Below are 12,939 nucleotides of genomic sequence, written 5' to 3'. Positions count from 1 at the left end.
CTTATTGCATGGATTCCTTTTAGTCGTGTGTGGCTGGTGAATTTGGTTAGTTTGGCAAGCTTAGAAGTTGGTGTTCTGGGTCGTTTTCTGGGATGCCATTTGTTGCCTGGATCAGGGACCAGTGTATAGATTCTGTGGAAGTTTGGGGCCTTTATTGCATCAATCCCATCTAGTCATGTGGAACAGGTGAATTTGGTTGGTTTGACTAACTCACTTCTCTTCTGGATGGCACCTGAAAGTATGAAAGGGTTAATAAAAGTATAATATTGCATGGGTTTTCAGTTCTTCAATAGCCTTCTCATGTGTGTCTAATGTGTCCCACTGTTTTTGGCATCAGCTTTATTTATAAAGGGGCCATTCCGACCTATTCCGTTCCGGCTTTTACACCGTTCCAACTGTAGCAAATAAGAACATTGTAGGGCAATTCTATTTTTCTTTAACCCAAAGAACAATCCCCTCTTGGCTTTCAAACTACTGGAGGAAGGGCTGTTGCAGAAGAAACAGACACAACAGGCAGGGAAAGAATATGAAGAATATGAATCCTTCAGCAATATGAGGTATCGATGAATGAGTTTGCAATGTGATCCCTAACCCCAACCTTGCGCTTTCCAGGTGTGTTGGAGTACAAGAAAGACTGGATGGGGATGATGGAATTGATACTCATAACACATCTGGAGGGCACCAAGGTGGAGAAGGACACCAGGCACGGTTTTGATCCTGATTTGAAGGCAAGCAGAAACCAGCGTTTGCCTGTTTGGGTTATAGTTCTCCGCAAACAAGGATTAAAAAGTTGCTCGTTGCTGCACATGACGAGAGGAAGGAGGGGGACCAGGAGGGCGGAACGTGCAAGCCTGCATGATCTGTGTCGGCTTGTTCCTGTGATGATGACGTGTAAAAGTGAACTTCACATTGTTCTTTTCCCCCCCCACCTGGGCGGACTTTGCCAGCGTGGACAGCGTTCTTCAAATACTCAGAAGCACTTCCCGCTGAGGACCTTTAAAAAAACACACATGCAGGTGCACCTACTACGGTTTTGCTCCGTTCAGAGGGGAAAAGGCAGGTTACACATGCTCAGAGGAGGCAGAACGGAATTTGGGGGAATGAAAGGCAGCACCGTGACTTGCAGGGTGCGGAGTTCCCCTGTGTGGCCACCAGGTGGAGCATCCCTTGTGGTGTGTGTGTATGTAGGAAAGGTGGGAGGGGGGAGCAAGGTGGTAGGACACTTGAGCTCTCCCAGGTGAGGCAGCTGAGGCCTCTTTGCCTCCCTTCACTGGCTGCCTTTGTTCTCGGGCCCAGTCCGTCTCCCTTGGCAACGCGATCCTATCTGCCTGCAAAACTGGAACATGGGCACTTGTTGCACGCCGCGATGACCTAGAAAGCGAGCTCTTGGTGGTGTCTCTTCCCATCCTCCCCCCCTCCCGCTTTCACTCTGCCCTCGCCTTTGGCCTGCTCCGGCAGTGGTGATAATCGTGGTGGTTTCAAGTAACCCTCCTCTGGGAACTGATCCGGACAGCCCTAGCCGGCCTCACGGAGACTTCAAGCCTGGCTGAGCCCATCAGTACCACTGTCTTGCTCAGGCGGTGCTTCAGAGGGACTGCCGTTCAGAAAAGCACCTAATGGTGATCACTAGTGGTTTTAGACTACAATATCCATCATACTGACCATTAGTGCTGATGTGGTCCAAAACAACTGTGTACCAGTTTGGGAAAGACTGGGTAAGAGTGATGGATTAGGACTGGAGAGACCTGGGTTCAAATCTCCCCTCATCCAGGAAACTTGGGCCAGGCACCCTCTCCTGGTCTAAACTCCTTCACAGGGTTGTTTTTAGGATGAGAGGATGAGTAGAACCACGTGCTCTATCCTGACCTCCTTGGAGGAGGAATCATCATCATCGCCATCTATACATTGTTATCTGTAAATATTTTTATATTGCTCTTCAACTGTATTCCCAGAGTGGTTCATAAAAAGAAGTGTGGCATATAGATAAATGTATTTTTTATGATTGATGTTATAAGCTGCCTTGGACTTTTATGAGGAAAGGTGGAATGTAAATAACATTCACCTCTGCACAGGTGGACTACAAATATAGAAACTGTTTTCTATATTAGCCCCAGAAACTGTTTTCAATGGCCGTGCTTTTGCCTAGAAGATGAGGAGTCATCACAGTATATCCTTCAGCTTGAGCACATGCAAAGTGTTGTTCCTTAACCACTGAGTGACCACACAAACAACCATAATATATTGAGGAACTCTGATAAGAGTATCCAGGATAAAGTATATAATAAGGCAAGTTAGATCCCTGATGCATTTTGAGGAGAGGTAAATTAACGAGTGGGCCCAGGAGATAATATGCTTGTCTACCTATTCAAGGCATCATCTGTTATATTCTCTCTTCATTCACTGTTGGCTAACTAGGCCTTTGTGTGAGCCTGGCTTCAAAGATGTTTTGGACTACAACTCCCACAATTCCTCACTATTGGCCGTGCTAGCTGGGCTTCTGGGAGTTGTAGTCCAAAACTTGTGAGGGGCACCAGATTCCCTACCCCTGATCTTTGATGTTTTCCCAGAGTAGCCTGGTGCCTCTTGAATTCTCCTGCCCCAGAAAATTCTCTGTCTAGCTTCTCAGGTTGAGCTGGCCCCACTGAAGATGGCTTGGAAGTGGGCATCCCCATTGCTCTCTGCTTTTTTTTGTCCTAGAAGAAAACAAGTGCCATCTCTAGATTAGAAGACAACTCCTCTGGTAGGGTTACAGCTGTGTCAGGCAAAAAAACAGAATCCTTATCAACTTGCGGTTGCCACGTTATCAACCCATTTCAGAGTTATGTGTGCTCAGCTTCCTTTTTATCAGACTTTGGCAACATGACTCATTTTGACCTGGAGACAGAAAAAATCCCGTTAGACTGCCTTAATCTTTTAACGACTGCCCTAGACTGGCATTATGCGATATACACCAACCTGTGGTAGGGGCTGTTTACTTCGTTTGCAGGCGTAGTAGCGACTAGCCCCAGTTCAGTAGTGTAGCAACACGGGGTCAAACTAGAGTAGAGGGGAAACTATCTCTCTCTTGCCAGAGCTAATTGCCACTTTGGGGGGATTTTAATTTGGGGAGATAGCGGGGGGCTGGGGGAAGGGTTAAAAAAAAAAAACCCAACTCCCCTAGTGCTACAAACCAGTCCAATCGCCTTCTCTGCTCCAGCACAGCTTTTAACCAAAGGGAAAAATGTCAGGATATCTAATCATGAACTTTTCATGTGTACTGTGTAGTTTGGCTCTTAGATAGACATGGTTTGGCACCTCCTGCCAAGGGGTCTACTGATAGGAGCCCCCTGGAGTTCTTCCTCCTCCTCCTCACCATTGCAACCTGTTTGTTTACCTGCCTCTCAGGGCATCATCAGACCGGGGGTGGGTGGGATTTTCGCTTTTCCCTACCGTCGCTATGGCCTCCTGCTACTGTCCCACAATAGTGACAGTCTCTTTACACGGGGAGAGAAAGAGGAAGCAGCAATGGCCACGTGGCCCATTCAGGGGGCGTTCTTATTGCGATGCTTTTCCAGCACACAGCAGGAAATGGCGGCAGATTTCGTTTTAGAAAAATAAGTCAGATTTTCCAGGTCTTTTTTGGCAACGGAAAAACAAGCGGAAGGAGTGGGAAGCGCCTGAGAGGCGGACGTCGTCATCTAATTCTAAAGGATGCGTTGAAAAACTGTCAGTAGACAACAACGAGCGTGGGATAAAAACACTTGTCTGGTGATGCTCTCGCTATGGCCCAGACAATGGTGGTGCTGAGGGGGAGGAGCAGATGCCATAGCCAGGGCCGGTGCCAGGATTTTTTGTGCCCTAGGCAAGGTGAGCTGCTTTCACCCCCCCACCCCCCCACACCTTATCCCCCCACCCCACCCCAGGTAGGCGGAGACAGGTTACCTGTCCCTCGCCTGAAGTCCTCCTGGCTTGGCGGGACGCTGCAGTGGGGCGGGCGGGCAGATCCAATTCCGTCCGTTCGCCACCCTGCCCCACAGCATGGGAGGGGAAGCTGGGGGAGGGCAGTCAGACGGCTCCACGTTCTGACTTTCGGCACGCACCGGAAGTCAGAACGTGGAGCCGTTCCTTCCACCACCACCACCCCAGCGTCCCGGCTCTGAAGTAATAGTCTTCCAACTTTTTTTGGCCTCGGACTCATCTTTACCACCAATGTTCAGGATGGGATTCACTTTTAAATAATAAAAACACCTGTTTATTTTCATTGTTGGGAATTTTGTATATACAAGACCCCCCAAATCTGTTTGATTTTCTTTTGTGTTTCCCCCCCCAAAGCAACAACAACCCTAAAATGAAGTCTTTTTTGTGGAGGTGCAGCCCTTCATGACAAACGTGTGGATATCACCACCACTCCCAGCAGCTGGAACAGTCTTCTCAAGTGCTGTATTCCACATAACACACCCCATTGCTCATTACCTCGGAGGTTTATTATAGGAAGATCTTATTTGTCTAATCAGTGGGGCCGGGGGAACCCACATATACCACCGGGTAGATCATTCCACAGTAGGGGCCTCACCATTGAGAAGGCCCTCTCCCTCATTTCTGCCTTCAGAGCGTCCCTTGGAGGAGGCACCTGGAGGAGGACCTTAGATTCTGAGTGCAGGGTATAGGTGGCTCATGCAAGGAGAGGTATTGTGGTCCCGAACTGTGTAGGGCTTTATAGGTTAAAACCAGTCCCTTGCATTGAGCTCAGAAGCATATAGGCAGCCAGTGCAAGCAGGCTAGAGTCAGTCTTATATGTTCAGACTTTCTTGTCCCCTTAAGCAATCTGAACGCTGCATTTTTCACACGCTGCTGCTTCTGAACTTTCTGCAAAGGTAGCCCCACGTAGAACACGTTGCAGTAATCTAACTTGGAAGCTACCAGAGCATAGACAACTGAAGCCAGGTTATCCCTGTCCATATAGGGATGTACCTGGGCCACCAACCTAATTTGGTAGAAGGCACTCTGAGCCACTGAGGTCACCTTAGCTTCAAGTGACAAAAATGATTCCAGAAAATCCCCCACGCTATGAACCTGCTCCTTCAAGGGGAGTGGAACCCCATCCAGAACAAGTTGAGCCCCCTCCATCTGGTTAGAAGAACCACCCATGAACAGCATCTCGGTCTTGTTTGGACTGAGCTTCAGTTTATTTGCCCTTATCTAGTCCACTGTCGCAGCCAGACACCAATCTAACACATCCACAGCCTCACCTGAAGAAGATGAAAAGGAGAAGTAGAGCTGTGTGCCATCAGCATACTGATGACAATGCACTCCAAAACTCCGGATGACCACACTCAACTTCATGTAGATGTTGAACAACATGGGGGACAGAGCTGGCCCCTGTAAAACCCCATACTAAGGAATCTATGGGGCTGAGCAATATTCCCCAAGTACTACCTCCTGCAACCGACTGTCCAAGTAGTAGTGAAATCACAGCAATGCAGTACCTCCCACTCCCAACTCAGACATTTGTCCTAGAAGAATACAATGACCGATGTTATTGAAAGCTGCAGAGAGATCAAGGAGAACCCAACAGGGTCACATTCCCCCTGTCTTTCTCCTGAAATACGTCATCATACAGGGCAACCAAGGCTGCTTCCATGCCAAAACCAGGCCTGAACCCCACTGAAATGGATATGACAAGTCATGGCAGGGCAGGCGATTATGCAAATCATACCCGGCATGTGCCATGGCTTAAACAAGCCACTGTTGCTTGTTTAGCCTATGATGATGGTGCGAACCAGGTCTCTCTGTTGTTTTTACAACTGCGTGGGATTTGAACTTGGGGTGCCCCAACCCAAGTCCGTCACTACACTGTGATGCCTCTCATATGCTAAATTATCCTATTGTTATTCATCTGCCCCAACCCAGAGGGAGCTGCTTTTGTGCAATGAGAATGATAGTGTGTTTGTGAGCGGCCACATATGCGCCTATACTAGGCTTTCATTCCATTAAAGTGTAAATACTATGCATGCAGCATTTCTTGCATCACTCTGGAAGTGACTGGCGCAATGAATATCTAACAGATTCCACTGTCCTGTGCCTCTCTCTCTCTCTCTCTCTCTCTCTCTCTCTCTCTCTCTCTCTCTCTCTCTCTTAAAGGAATTCGACCACAGGAACTCCCTGTATCTCTCTTTCTCTCCCACTCCCTCCCTCCCTCCCTCTCTCCACCCCTGCTTGTTTTTCTCGGCCTCTCCCTCTCCCCCCCCCTCCCGCCTTTCTCCTCTGGAACGGGCAGCTTCCCAACTAGCCAACAGAAAATAAAGAAATATTCAAACTCTCTCCTCGACACCACCACCCAGTCCGTTGTTACCATGGATCCCCCAATGCCCTTCTCGGCTTGATGTGCCTGCCCCTCCCAGCCACCTGTTGGGGGCTCATATAACCCACCCCTCCCTGTCCCTAAGCACGGGCTCCCACGGGATCCTTGTAGACAACAACAGGTACCTGAGAAGGCGAACAATTCAGTAACAAACAGCCTGTCGGAGCCAGGGAGAAGAGAGGGCGGTGAATTTATCCATTGCCCACAGTCAGCTTCTTCCTGGGCCTTTTCTCTTATGCTGGATCTGCACCTGTCCATCTTGTCTCCAGTCGAGCTTATTAAGTGACACCTTATGGACAGGTATTCCTGGATGACCCCACATCGTAAACCATCTCTTGGATGCTGTGGACTGCCATCTTCCAGGCGGGTTGGGTGTTTTATTCTTTTTTACCGGTAACACAAGATCTCTTCTGTAGTGGCATTGCCTGTCAGTTCCATAAAGAGACTTGATTCTGAAGAGGAGTCTCCCAAAGAATCTCTTATCCTGGGTCCTGCTCGTTGCTGGAATATTCTTCCAGGACGTACTGTCTGAACTTTACTCTTTGGAGATATTCTTTGGCTCTTTGTTGTTGCATCCCTCTGTCTGAAGACTACGTCTTTTGAATTCTCACCTTCCTCCGCTTCCATAAAGGACAGCCGGTCTTGGGCGTTTCCGTCCGCAAGACGTGTTCCCTGACCCTCCCAGAGGGCGGTGGAAGAGCCGTAGGCTAGCAGCGGCCCATCCACAATGGCCTCTGCTGGGCTGGAGATCTTGGCCATGGGCCTATGCATCATTGGCTGGGTGGGAACCATCCTGGCATGTGCCCTGCCCATGTGGAGGGTCTCGGCTTTCATCGGGAACAACATCGTTGTGGCGCAGATCATCTGGGAGGGGCTGTGGATGAACTGCATTGTGCAGAGCACTGGCCAGATGCAGTGCAAGATCTACGACTCCATGCTGGCCCTGCCGCAGGATATCCAAGCTGCCCGGGCTCTCATGGTCGTCTCTGTGGTGCTGGCCATCCTGGCGCTCTTGGTGGGCATCGTGGGAGCCAAGTGCACTAACTGCGTGGACGACGAAGGTGCCAAGGCCCGCATCGTCATCACCTCGGGCTCGCTCTTCATCATCGCGGGGATCCTCTGCCTCATTCCCGTGTGTTGGTCTGCCAACTCCATCATCCGCGATTTTTATAACCCGCTGGTGATCGAGCCCCTCAAGAGGGAGCTGGGGGCCGCTCTCTATGTCGGCTGGGCAGCATCAGCTCTGCTGCTCCTCGGAGGGTCACTTCTGTGCTGTTCCTGCCCACCACGGGAGGACCGTTATCCAGCCCGCATTGGGTACTCTGTTCCGGCCAGATCCTCTGCGCCTCCAGGCAGTGGGATTGACAAGCGGGACTATGTATGAGTGAGTGGGGTGGACTTGCCAGATGTTGCTAGGCCCAAATCCTGACAGATGTTACTGCCCCCAGGACTTTTTACAGTTGAAAAAAATGGGATGATGACAACCGGGGCAGGATTGAGCCGTGATATCTGGCAATTCTGGAATGCATGTGTGTGAGTGTGTGTGTGTGTGCAGGTGTATGTGTGAGGCCGTGAACGAGTGGGAGATTGGGAAAACATGAACAAATACAGGGGTATGTGAGAGCATGAACAAACAGTTATGAAAGCGATGAGTGCAGCAGCAAACACAAGTGGAATGCGGAGACAGAAGTGAGGAGGCTGAGCAAACGGGAGGGAGCAAGAAGATAGGATAAGTAGACGGACGAGTTAATGGCTAAGCGAGCAAATGCGTGTGGGAAACGTCGGAGCCGATGAACGAGAGTGGATGGACGCTTATGAACAAAAGCAAGGACAGGCCAAGGAGGTGGAAAATTAAATATCAGAGAAAACAGGAAACAAACTTTGAGAACTGGCTGATGTATAAACAGTTTTGCTCTAAGAACAAACTGATGTGAGGAGTTTGGTCATGGCCAAAATGAAAGGAAGGGGAGGAGACACATGGCGAGCCAAAGAACAAGGGGATTAATATAAAAATGAAGGAATGGGTGCTTGTATGATGGAAAGAATGAGGGGATGAAAGAAGTGTTTGTGTGTGTGTGTGTGTAAATGGAATTAATTCAAGAAGAAATGGGCCGAAAATATAAATCAAGCCAAAACCCAGAGATAAATGAGGAATCCCGAGGCAGGTGAAAATTGGAGGAAAAGACAGACTTCACCACAAGGCCTGTGCAGGGATGGCTTGGGCTCTGTGAGCTGGGGGTGGGGGGCACATGGCAAGAGACCCTGACCCTGTCTTGCCTTGAACTGGCGCTGTTTGTTGGCTGGTTAATAATTTGTCAAGGATTTGGCTATTCCCAGGGGCCAGGACAAACAGAAGGGGCAGTTATTCACCCATATTGCTTTCTATCCATCTACCACAGCGTGCCTCAAGACAGTGCTAGAAGGGACTTTGTCTCTCTCACACACCCAAACGCATTAGGCCTCAGTCCCTTCACAGAGTTGGAAACAGAAGAAACCAGGTGTTCTGGCTCCTGCCCCCCCCCTCTGGTATTAGGTAGGGGGGATCCAAGGCTTCTTCCTCCCTCCCCCCCTTTTTTTTTCTTTTCCTCCAGCATTTTCCTGATGAAAAGGGGACGGGGAGCTTCCTGAGGTAACTTTATTCCCGTGGACAAAAAGGGTCATGGGGATCCCTTTTTGTGGTGCCCTTCCCCAAACCTAGAGCTCTGTGTGGTGTTACTGGAAATTGTATTATTCAGATAAAGAAGAGAAATGTTTGTAACCTAGATGTCTCAGTCTTCTTTTTGGGGATGGGGAGAAGGGACTGTGGGCCTTTAAATAAAGGAGGGGGAAGCTAATTATCAAAGGATGGAAAGGGTGCAGGAACAAGTGTGTGTGATGTTAAATGTACAAAAAATAGCTTCATTCCTAACAGAATTGATACTGGATTTCACACAGTCAGACATTAAAGCCTTTATGTTTTAATCCTATACCTGTGTAGACTAGTTCTAGTTATTCAGGAAAGGCACTTCACATAAGCTCAGGAGCACTTTATCACTTTGCACAGGCTTTGCCATTCAAAAGAGGTGCTATAGGGTGACCATATGGAAAGGAGGATGGGCTCCTGTATCTTTAACAGTTGCATAGAAAAGGGAATTTTAGCTGGTGTCATTTGTATTTATGGAGAACCTGGTGAAATTCCCTCTTCATCACCACAGTTAAAGCTGCAGGAGCTATACTAGAGTGACCAGATTTAAAAGAGGGCAGGGCACCTGCAGCTTTAACTGTGGTGATGAAGAGGAAATTTCACCAGGTTCCCCATATATACAAATGACACCTGCTGAAATTCCCTTTTCAATACAACTGTTAAAGATACAGGAGCCCTGTCCTCCTTTTCATATGGTCACCCTAGCTCAGCTAAGCCCCAATGTGACCTCATTCTTAAACAAAGCCATAGCATGCAGGAAAGATGATGATGATGATGATGATGATGATGATGAAGAAAAATATATTTCTTACCGCCTCTCCCACTGGATCGAGGCGGGGAACAACACCAAATACAAAAAAACACCATAAAATACATAAAACTGATTAAAAACATATAAAACTAATACATTATTAAAAGGCATCTTAAAATTCAACTGAGTAGGCCTGCCGGAAGAGATTAGTCTTTATGGCTTTCTTAAATTTGAGAAGACTGTTAAGTTGACGAATCTCTCCTGGCAGGCCATTCCACAGTCTGGGAACAGCAGAAGAGAAGGTCCCCTGGGTAATGACTGTCAGCCTAGTTTTTACTGACTGGAGTAAATTCTTCCCAGAGGACCTGAGTGTGCATGGCGGATTGTACGGGAGAAGGCAATCCTGCAGGTAACCTGGACCCAAACCATGTAGGGCTTTAAAGGCAATAACCAACACTTCACCTGGAAACTAATTGGCAGCCAGTGAAGTGATTTTAAAGTTGGTGTAATATGGTCACCCTTAGGTGTACTGGTGACCAACCTGGCTGCCATATTTTGCACTAGTTGAAGTTTCCAGACTAGGCACAAAGGTAGCCGTATGTACAGCGCATTGCAGAAGTTGAGCCTCAAAGGTACCAGCGCGTGCACGACCTTCTTTAGGTCTTCCAACTCTAGGAAGGGGCTCAGCTGACGTATCATCCGAAGATGATAGTAGGCACTCCTGGCCTTCATATCTTTCTGAGTTATCATTTGGAGCGACGGATCCAGGACCACCCCCAAGCTGCGGGGGTCTTTCAGGATGGTGTAACCCCATCCAGGACTGGTTGACACACCTCCAAACCCAGGTTGGGGCCTTCGACAGTAAGCACCTCCGTCTTGCCTGGATTCAGCTTCATTCTGTTTTTCCTCATTAACGGATGCATTTCTGTTGAGTGTTTTAGAAAGCGGTTGTTCATTGGTACAACAACAGAGGTGCCGGGGCTGACATTTGCCTTGCAGCTATGCCCTCTTAGAGTCTGAAGCTCTGCTCTTAATCCTGGAGTGTTGGAATTGGCAGGCGGTTACTCAGTGGTGTGTGAAAGGTGCTCCAGACATGCTCAGAGGCATTCTTCTTTCAGTCAACTTGCTGTTATAAAGGAAGATGGAAACCCCTCTTAGTTAATGCATGATCGGGGGGACTAGGCTCAAATGAAGCATCCCAGCGAGCGAGTGAGGACCAAATAGAAGAGACTGTTGCAGGGTAGAAAAATGTGCCACAAATGTGGATTAGCGGGAATGTACAGCAAATACACACCTGGGAATTGGTGTGCCAGAGGAACGGTACAGGGCATAAGAGCAGGTGCAGAGTGTGTGGAAATGAAACAGGTAAAAACAACAAAGTCTTGGGGCACCTAGAAGACTAACAAGCATAAATTTACGGCATAAGCTTTTGTAGACTAGAAGTTGGGAATTGGAGAACTAAAAGGGAAACAGATACGCTGTGGAGGTGGAAACTCGTTTGCTAGGGAGAGAGTGAGAGGATAATGCAGGTGTAAATGCATGTGAAAGCCAAAGTTCTGAAGAAGCGTGATAACTGGGAAAGGCTTTTTCAGTTTGAAAGTCTGTGCTCCACCAATGGACTGAAGTCGTACCCTCCCAGACAACAGGGAGCTTGCTGTGGTAAGAGAAAGGCATTTTGCCCATGCTCAGAGGCACTCCCCTCCTTATTACATGTTTCAGGGCAAAGCCTCTGACGCTGAGAGGGAGTGGGAGTGCTGAGAAAAGAGAACGGCCAGCCCCAATTTTGCAAAAATAAAGGCTCACATAATCTACCATGCAAAGTGTGTGACGCTCCCAGCTGAGCTTTCACTGACTAACCCCAATACACTAGGGAACCAGGGCCGGTGCCAGCAGCTGGTTTCCTGGGGCAGCTGCCAGGGCCCCAGCACCTTGGCAAGGCCCACTGTTGATACCTGCCCTGGGCTCTCTTAAATGTATTTGTCAGCCCAGCACTCTGAGCGGCACCTGGTTGCTGGGTCTAACTGCCATTTTAATTTCCCAATATAGCGACCCCCCCAGGGCATTGTGGGAAATTAAAATGGCACTTGCACATCACATGCATACACCGCAGACATCTGGCCCTGCTGGTGGATGCACATTCAGGGCCACATTCAGCTGCAGGAGCTGTCCTAGAGTGACCAGATACCGAAGAGTGCAGGGCTCCTTCAGCTTTAATTCTTGTGATGAGGAGGGAATTCCACCAGATGCTGCGTGCATAACAATGACACCTTCTGAAATTCCCTTTTCTAAACTACTGTTAAAGATAGAGGATCCCTGTCCTCCTTTCCATATGGTCACCCTATACAGGCTCTCTCTCTCTCTCTCTCTCTCTCTCTCTCTGACCTTCCACCCCATCCCACCCTACCATTACCCAGAGGACCTTCTCTTCTGCCACTCCCAGACTGTGGAATGGCCTGCCAGGAGAGATCCGCCAACTCAATAGTCTTTCTGAATTTAAAAAAGCTATAAAGACTGAATGAATTTTAAAATGTCTGGCTGTTATTTTGATAATGTTTTTAATCAGTTTTATATAGTTTATAGTATTTTTATATGTGATGTTGTTCCTTGCCTCGATCCAGAGGGAGAGGCAGGTAAGAAATAAATTATTATTGTTGTTGTTGTTGTTGTTGTTGTTATTATTATTATTACCACCAAGGGGTGTGAAGCCTCTTGGCTCCAGCAGGGCTGGCCCATGAATTTCGCAGAAGGCACATGGGCCTCAATGCCGCCCATTCTTCAGCATCACTCCTTGGTGAATTCCAGGCATATCTCTGAAATGAGGAGAAAGGAGGGAAGGAGAATGTGGTCTCCCCCAACCCTCCACACCAAAAAACAAAGCAATGGTGATTAAGCCGTTTGAAGAATTTAAAGAAATAAAAAAGTAACCATTAGTCCCCTCCACTCTGACATTCCAATGTAATTTTTTTTTTAAAAAAAAACCAAACCTGTTTTGCTAAAAAGCTAGGTAATTTTAGAGACATACAAAAAATAAGCAGATTTGTCCATGGAAGAGTTCCCCATTTCCTCAAATCCCCTTTCCCAAAGTCTTTTTACACACTTTCCTTTGAGGAAACTCAGGTGCTGTCAATTCCATTCCAGGCAGTAAGGAGAACACCCTGGCTGGTA

The 12,939-nt window shown here is 48.1% G+C and overlaps 1 protein-coding gene across 1 annotated transcript; it reads left to right on the top strand.

Annotated features, from left to right (window-relative positions):
- The first annotated feature begins 6,329 nt into the window (after window positions 1-6,329).
- Window positions 6,330-9,215, top strand: LOC134407029 (claudin-9-like). Its single transcript, XM_063138767.1, has one exon. It carries the CDS (start codon window positions 7,068-7,070, stop codon window positions 7,722-7,724), a length of 657 nt encoding a protein of 218 aa, XP_062994837.1. The 5' UTR covers window positions 6,330-7,067; the 3' UTR covers window positions 7,725-9,215.
- The last annotated feature ends 3,724 nt before the right edge of the window (window positions 9,216-12,939 follow it).

This window comes from Elgaria multicarinata, chromosome 11 (assembly GCF_023053635.1).
Source record: "Elgaria multicarinata webbii isolate HBS135686 ecotype San Diego chromosome 11, rElgMul1.1.pri, whole genome shotgun sequence".
In the NCBI taxonomy this organism is placed as follows: Eukaryota; Metazoa; Chordata; class Lepidosauria; order Squamata; family Anguidae; genus Elgaria; species Elgaria multicarinata.
The sequence above is the reverse complement of the archived record's forward strand: the minus strand, read 5'-3'. Positions and strand labels throughout refer to the sequence as shown.